The 8,628-nt window shown below is 50.8% G+C and overlaps 1 protein-coding gene across 1 annotated transcript; it reads right to left on the minus strand.

The window, feature by feature from the left end:
- Positions 1-854: 854 nt before the first annotated feature.
- On the minus strand, positions 855-2,540 carry LOC311311594 (potassium voltage-gated channel subfamily A member 10; the record flags this gene model as incomplete). Its single annotated transcript, XM_084441344.1, has 1 exon — positions 855-2,540. The coding sequence occupies one exon, from the start codon at positions 2,538-2,540 to the stop codon at positions 855-857; it is 1,686 nt and encodes a 561-aa protein (XP_084297470.1).
- Positions 2,541-8,628: the final 6,088 nt, after the last annotated feature.

Here is an 8,628-nt window from a genome sequence, read left to right on the forward strand (position 1 = left end):
ATTTGCAGCTCCGGCACTATAGTGAGACATACAATACCTCCGAAAAGCTCAGCAGTTTCAAAAGTTGTTTTATATTTCATGAAATCTCAGATGCTGAGCTTATGTTCCTTGTTAGCATGTAGACATTGTGTACTATGCGGTATGCAGTGTGGATAAGAACTGCGTGGCTTTTAGAGTTTATCGATTTGCTGATGTGGCCCTGTGACCTCCTCCCGGCCACCAGCCCTGACCTTGCACATCAAGCCAAGTCCTCTCTGTGTCCTTATGAATTATGGTGAGGTATAGGCTAGCATGGAGACCTGGGGTAACATGAGCTCAGAATAAGCTTTCAGTTTAGCCATTCCAGCTTTGATATTCAAACATCAGATGCTCTGCACATTAGATACATTTACATTTAACCTTCTAACTGATGATACTGCATGTGTATAGTAGATGAGAAACTGTTCAGCTAAAAACTTGCAGTGTATGGTAATCCAACCACCTCTGCTACATTATTACTGGTTACATTGCTAATGAAAAGCTCCATGCATTTGCATAGGATTTGTGTATAATGCCGCTATTAAGCAATACTCAGGATCTCTTCATAAAAAACACTCGACCAGATTTGAAAATAAAGGGCTATTGCAGTCATTGTATGGTTTTAATCGCACTTTGACACATGCACATGCATACTAGTTCGGCTGGTAACTACTGTACAGTAGGTAGGAATAGTATGAAAGGCAAATATTATAACATGTGCACCATTATTGCGGAGTATAAAATGAGACAAACCGATACCAGTCCATTTCACTGATGGATATACTTGATAGTTCGATACAGTTCTGTCAGCGCCCTGGTTCTGAGAGCCTACATGATCAACGCATGCCATTCTTCTCGTTTTGCCATGTCCCATTGCTCTTGCTCAGGGATGTGGTGCTATCATACTTGCTAGCTGCTGCTGCCACGTTCTCAGCAGCATCGGTCGCATCGTCCATCACCTGTTTCTCTTCCTGCTCGGTCTCGCGGTTGTAGAAATAGTTAAAGTTTGAGACGATGACAGGGACGGGCAAGGCGATGGTCAGGACGCCGGCGATGGCGCATAGAGTTCCCACCATCTTGCCCCCCATGGTGATCGGGCACATGTCACCGTATCCGACGGTGGTCATGGTCACCACGGCCCACCAGAAGCCCTCCGGGATGCTGATGAACTGAGTCTGGGGCTCGTCCACTTCAGCGAAGTAGATGGCACTGGAGAAGAGGATCACTCCTATGAAGAGGAAGAAGATGAGCAGTCCCAGCTCCCTCATGCTGGCCTTCAGGGTCTGGCCCAGGATCTGGAGCCCCTTGGAGTGACGGGAGAGCTTGAAGATACGGAAGACTCTGACCAGACGGATGATTCGCAAGATGGCCAGCGACATGTTCTGGCCGGAGTTGATGTCATCGTCTGGAGTGGTTGCTAGCTCTGTCCCCAGGGTTACGAAATAAGGAATGATGGAGACAATGTCAATGATGTTCATGATGTTGTTGAAGAAGTCACTCTTGCTGGGGCAGACCACAAAGCGCACGCCGACCTCGAAGCAGAACCAAATAATGCAAATAGTCTCCACTATGAAAAACGGGTCGGTGAAATAGGCAACCAGGTCTTTCGGGCCGACGCTTGGTGGAAGGAGGGAGCCTATGGTCAGATTGGTGCCCTGCGATGAGCTGGGGAAGTAGTCGGGCTCGTCGCGGAACTCCGGCAAGGTCTCCAGACAGAAGATGAAGATGGAGATAACGATGACGAAGACAGACACCAGGGCCACGGAGCGGGCAGCACTGGAGCTCTCTGGGTACTCAAACAGGAGCCAGAACTGTCGATGCAGCTCATTGGTGGGCAAGAGCACCTCCGGTTCCTTAATGAACCCCTCGTCCTCGCGGAACTGCTCCATAGCTTCATTTCCTAGCTCATAGAAAACAATCTCATTTACAAAAACATCTAGAGGGACATTGACCGGTCTTCTGAGTTTACCGCCAGATTGGTAGAAGTATAGGACGCCGTCGAAACTGGGCCGGTTACGGTCGAAAAAGTACTCGTTCCTCATAGGGTCGAAATAAACCATCCTTTTCATGGGGTCACCAAGCAAGGTGTCCGGAAACTGATTCAGGGTACTCAGCTGTGTCTCGTACCTCATCCCTGAAATGTTGATGACCACCTTGAGGTCGGCGTCCTCCTGACAACGGTTCTCAAACAAGTCCTCGTGGTTGTCGCAGCCGTCCTTCGGGCGACTGAAGACGCTGTCGGTGGCCGAACTCTCGCTGTTGATCAGGAGCTTGATGTTGGAGATCAGGCTGCCGCAGCTGGACGGGCCCTTGTTGGTCAGGGTTGGCGGGGTGGTGGGGGAGGTATGGTGTCTACGCCGGCTCCTGTTGGGCGACTGGTGGGGGGATGTCAGGCGGTTGGTCGCCAGGTTGTGATCTGGCGTCTCCGATGTGGGTGTGGTGGGGTACCCCGAGTCGCTTGGGTCACCCATGACGATGCCGATGTCGTCCATGTTCTCGAAGTTTACCAGAGGCACCTCCATCACCTCTCCTGGCCACTACAGCCCTGGTCCTGATCCTGGCCCTGGTCCTGGTCTTTATTGTGGGATAGAGGTAGAGGTTTCCACAGCCAGGACTGCTCTAAGGATTTTGTCAGGACTTCTTCTCTCCTGGTGGGCATTCAAGCTGGTGTTTATCCAACTGGGTGTCCGGATTCAGGTGTCTTTTCCTGCTAATGGGAAAAAGAGAATGCATAGTTGTGTCAAATTTCACTGAATACTGCAGGGTGTTTATGTCTGTAGGCACAAGAGTTAATTGATACCGGAGCAGTTAGAAAGAGACATTTTCTCAAGACAACAGGTAGTAAAAACCGGAACCTTCTCACTTCACAACAAATTACACTCGATTACAACCACATTCATTACAGTTTCATTAACTTCACGAGTTGTAGAGTCAGCTGTTCAACGGGGATAGGCCGCTATCAGTCCAGGTGATGTCTTAAGTGCATGTTTTCACATACAGGTATCTGCTTTAGACAGGTAACCATATGCTGACACAGCATCACTGCAAGCACTGTCTCCACTTGACACCAAAGGACCTGCACACTCAGAGAAATCTCCTGGCTCAGTGTCAACTGGCATAGCAGGCGTTGGCAGGTACTGTATTGTCGCACAGGATCTTGATCTTCCATTGATCGAATTGAAATGTGAGTTCATACTCTTCCAAAAATATGGAACAAATTCCATTGTGGTTATCTGCTGTAAGAAAAAGTACATTGATTGAGTAACGGTTAGAGAGTACAAGAAAGAGAATTAGGTACATGACATCTATATGAAATAAGTGTATAAAACGTGTGTGTGTGTGTGTGTGTGTGTGTATGATAGGGGGTTTCAGACAACTTTTATAAAAGCATATTAAAGTTCTGCAGACAAAACAACAAAAGTTCTCTATCCTTTACTCTCCCTTCACATCAGGTATCCCTATTTTGAGAACAAATGTAAAAAGTCGCTCTGATCAAATATTCAAAATCCAAAATACCTGTCGTGCAACGTGTCCAGGTAAAAACGTCATGCAAAGAAACACATAGATAAACCACATGCAGTGCTGTTACCTACACTAGTCTACTGAGATACTAACAGGTAAGCACTACTAACAGGTAAACAAGAGAAAACACACCTAGACTCTCTTAAGCTTATCAGGAACCACCTGCGTGCCCTGCAGATAAGCGAATCACTCACCGGAGGACCCGGGTCTGTGCCCCGCCGCCTCCCCGCCAGCGGACGCCGTGCTCCTGGTCCCCTGCCGGTGTCCAGCTGCTGTCCCGTTGAGTACTGTCCCTCTCGCTCTGCTCAGTCAGTCCACAATCTGGGGATCTGAGTGCCTCCAGCGCTATAAACGATCCCATTGGGTAATATTACACCCCATACGAAACTAGAGATGCCATTACGGACACATACACACAACACGGACCCGCAAACACACAGACACACGCTCTCTCTCTCTCTCTCTCTCTCTAAACACCTATACAGTCCCTTACTGTATTGTGGAAGTGTGTGGGGGGGGGGGGGGTGTCACCCTTCCCTTGCGTCAGTCACCCCTCTTGCAGGCTGGGTCATAAGGTACTGTGTGGACAAGCAGACAGGCAGGGAGCCCGGGGGAGATCCCCTCCGTTCAGCGGCCAAGAAGGCTCTGACGCTGCCAGGGGAGAGCAGGACCTTCTCTTCCGCAGAGTAAGCAGAGCGTAACATCCAATCCACCTCCAGTCCTCCTCCAGCTGCATGTACACCACACTACCTGGCTGGAACACTCACTTCCACACCTGCAGCACAACACCCATGCCAAGTGGCTTAAGTGGCGCTTGCTTGCATCTGTGGTACATATGTGGGCCTGAAAACAGTGAGAAATAGATGTGGATGTTATGATTCTGGGCCCTGGATGCTGTACGGGTTTGTTATGTTTATCCTACTCCAGCCAATTATCACAACATGCCCACAGTGGGTATTGGTTTGTGCTCTTTGGCTTTTGTGTGTGGTTGGATGATTATCACAGATACATCCCTGCGGGTGTACAGTAAGGGTCGTACAGTACATGTACGTTTTCTGGTTCAGAGCAGTGAGCAAAACCCTTAGAGAAGAGGGGCGAGCACCCTGAAAACAGTCCGAGATAATAACGATTTATTTCCCTAAAGAAGAAGAACCATTGTATGTCCGCAATGCAAACATGTAAAATGCTAAATGCTAACTTTCATATTTTAGACTTCTTCTGTCCCCTCTTTGTCGGGGACGATGTTTTTAGGGGGTTGGTTGAGTCCAGCAGAGTCAAGGGCCTAAACAATATGTAATATATTATTTTCCTCCTTCTAATTTCCTCAAATGCAGATCGAGATGAAAGACAAAATCCATTGTATGGATTGTAGACTGTCTGAGATGAGGTGGTCAGAGTAGAATACATTCTGGGGTGTTTTGTATGGATTTACAATAGAAAGACTCTTTCCTTTCCCAGAATATCTTCCACGGTACATCCAGTGCCTGCCAGCCTGCCTGCCTGTATTTACAGTAACTCCTCCTGATGTCCTTGCCAGCTGCTAAAACGCAGCTGAGTGCCAGAGAGTTTGTCAAATTAACAAAATGGCGTCTTTGTCACGAAGCAATGCGACGAGCCAAGGAAAGCAACAGGAATCCTGATCTGTTCTGTGGCTGATCCATCCGCCTCTGCTGAGTCCCTCAGAAAGAAAAAAAACTTCCAATCAAAGTTCATCTGGCGCCCCGTGAAAAGGACGGCCAAGTTGGCATCACTAAAGGACTATTGTGTTACACGACAGAGAGAATGAGAGAGAGAGAGAGAGGGATAGAGAGAGAGAGAGACGATTGTCTACAGTCAGAATTCTTTCCACTCATCTACAGTATCTCCTCCCCTCTTCCCTTTCATCTATTTCCTCTCCTCTGGCCTCCTTCTCTCTTCTCCTCTCCTCTCTCCTCCTCTTCGCTCCTCCTCTCCTCTCTCCTCCCTCGCTCCTCTCTAATCTTCTCTCTCCTCTCCTCTCCTCTCCTCTCCTCTCCTCTCCTCTCCTCTCCTCTCCTCTCCTCTCCTCTCCTCTCCTCTCCTCTCCTCTCCTCTCCTCTCCTCTCCTCTCCTCTCCTCTCCCTCCTCTCCTCTCCTCTCCTCTCCTCTCTTCCCTCTGCAGCCCGGAGCTTCAGTCTCCTGGTGTCCTACATGTTACTGAACACTGCAGTGTGATCAGAGCTGCTGCAGGCTTCTATTGTGTGTGGCTTCAAGGTCGTGCTTGCACTACCAAGACTTTATCGTCCGAACCCCCCCCCCTCCCTCACTCCCCTTCTCTGCTCTCTGTATGCTCCATCACACACACACCCACACGAACACACACACACACACACACACACACACACACACACATACACACACACACACACACACGCCCTCCCTCCCCATCTCTGCTCTCTGTATGCGTATGTTCCATCTCACACACACACTTACACACACACACACACTCACACACACACACACACACACACACACACACACACACACACACACACACACACACACACACACACACACACACTCATTCACTCACTGACTGAGGCATCAACCTCTCCCTCTGAGAGACGGGGTTTTGCAGGACCATTCAGTGTCCTGAGCGTCATTGAGCGGGAGGAACTGCCTGTCACTTAAACACACCGGGCTGGGGGAGAGATGGATAAAGACAGATAGAGAGGACGAGAGTCTGAGACTGACGAGAGAGGGAGGGAGAGAGAGAGAGAGAGAGAGAGAGAGAGAAAGGGCACTTAATCAGTCCATCCTCGGCGAGGCCGTCTGTGACAAAGAGATTGAACAGAGGAGTGAAGGAGGAGAGGAGTGAAGGAGGAGAGGAGAGGAGAGGAGAGGAGAGGAGAGGAGAGGAGAGGAGAGGAGAGGAGAGGAGAGGAGAGGAGAGGAGAGGAGAGGAGAGGAGAGGAGAGGAGAGGAGAGGAGAGGAGAGGAGAGGAGAGGAGGAGGATGAAAGGGGCAGGGTGGAGTCTGCAGCAACTGCAGAGTCACTCTCCCTCCCGTGTCTCTCGTTGTGTCAGACAGAGTGATTCTGCCCCACCGGCCGCCTCACCTCCCTCCTCTCCCCCTCCCTCCCTCACCTCCCTCCTCCTCCGCTCACCTCCCCCCTCACCTCCCTCCTCTCCCCCTCCCTCCCCCTCACCCCCCTCCATCCCCCTCACCTCCCTCCTCTCCCCCTCACCCCCCTCCCTCCCCCTCACCTCCCTCCTCTCCCCCTCCCTCCCTCACCTCCCTCCTCCTCCGCTCACCTCCCCCCTCACCTCCCTCCTCTCCCCCTCACCCCCCTCCCTCCCGCTCACCTCCCTCCTCTCCCCCTCCCTCCCCCTCACCTCCCTCCTCTCTTTCTCCCTCCCCCTCACCTCCCTCCTCTCCCCCTCCCTCATCTCCCCCTCCCTCCCCCTCACCCCCCTCCCTCTCCCCCTCCCTTCCTCCTCTTCTCCTCCCTCCCCCTCGCCTCCCTCCTCTCCCACTCACCACACTCGCATGCCGCACAGGATGCCAAGCCCCATCTGTGCATCGATGAGCGGAAGCGTCCGACGCCAGAGGCAATTAAGCCTCACCTGACTGCATGGCTCTGCAGAACATGCCTATACAGCATGGGGAAGCTACATCTCGCGGGTCGTCCGACAATCTCAGGGTTGGTGGTTCGAATCCCGGTTCCTCCTGTCCACGTGTGTGTCCTCGGGCGAGACACTGAACCACAAATGGCTCCCAATAAGCAGGCTGGCATGTTGCATGGAGGATGCCGCCATTGGTGTGTGTGAATGTATGAATGAGAGGCCATTGGTGTGTGTGAATGTGTGAATGAGAGGCTATTGGTGTGTGTGAATGTGTGAATGAGAGGCCATTGGTGTGTATGAATGGGTGAATGAGAGGCCATTGGTGTGTGTGAATGGGTGAATGAGAGGCCATTGGTGTGTGTGAATGTGTGAATGAGAGGCCATTGGTGTGTGTGAATGTGTGAATGAGAGGACATTGGTGTGTGTGCATGTGTGAATGAGAGGCCTTTGGTGTGTGTGAATGTGTGAATGAGAGGCCATTGGTGTGTGTGAATGGGTGAATGAGAGGCCATTGGTGTGTGTGAATGTGTGAATGAGAGGCCATTGGTGTGGGTGAATGTGTGAATGAGAGGCCATTGTTGTGTGTGAATGTGTGAATGAGAGGCCATTGGTGTGTGTGAATGGGTGAATGAGAGGCCATTGGTGTGTGTGAATGGGTGAATGAGAGGCCATTGTAAAGCGCTTTGGATAAAAGCGCTATAGAAGTTCAGTGCAGTCCATCTTATGAAACAAGCAGCATTTTGTATCAAACTCCTTCTTATATTGTAAAAGTATGTAACTAGACTTAGAATATGATCCAATGGGAAATAATGCCCATGTACACCGGCATAGCTCTCATCTTGCATAATGTACTGGTGGTCATGTTTCTGCTTCCATCCAGACTTGAATGAACAGGGCCGGCATTCCCTAAACCCAAAACCAGACCCTTAGATCCGCCAGCCATTTCAAAATTACTTGTAATTGACGCGTGTGACTTATCTAAATGCACACACAATCTAGTAATTCTATCTAAACGTCCCATATGCTCATCCATTAGGGTAGGATACCGGAGTGCGTGTCTGCTAAGCTAACGCTAGTTATTCCAAACTAGTAATCCTACACTGTAGGTCTGCTTCGGGGGAGAGGCGTGTGTGTGTGTGTGTGTGGGGGAGAGGCGTACTCTCAATCTTCAGTGGTAATTCTAGACCTGGAGGCGGCTCCTCGGTCCCTGGGGAACCCGAGCGAGAGCAGGGGTGGGAGGGGGGAAAGGTGTCGGTCAGAGGTGGGGGGTGGGTGGGCATCACCCCCTGAGGAAGGTGACAGAGAAGTGGCATCACTTTACTCAGGCGTCTCGTGACAGTCTGACGCGAGAGGCCGCCCACCTCTAAAGGTGAGGGCCCGGAGGCCGGACAGAGGCCGGACAGAGGCTGGACAGAGGCACGTTGGCTGGTGATGAACGACGCTGTTAGCCATCCCATGAATGGTGCTGTTCTGTCATTCAGGAGCAATCCTTATCAAGCTCAAG

This window comes from Borostomias antarcticus, assembly GCF_949987555.1.
Source record: "Borostomias antarcticus genome assembly, chromosome: 7".
Classification (NCBI taxonomy): Eukaryota; Metazoa; Chordata; class Actinopteri; order Stomiiformes; family Stomiidae; genus Borostomias; species Borostomias antarcticus.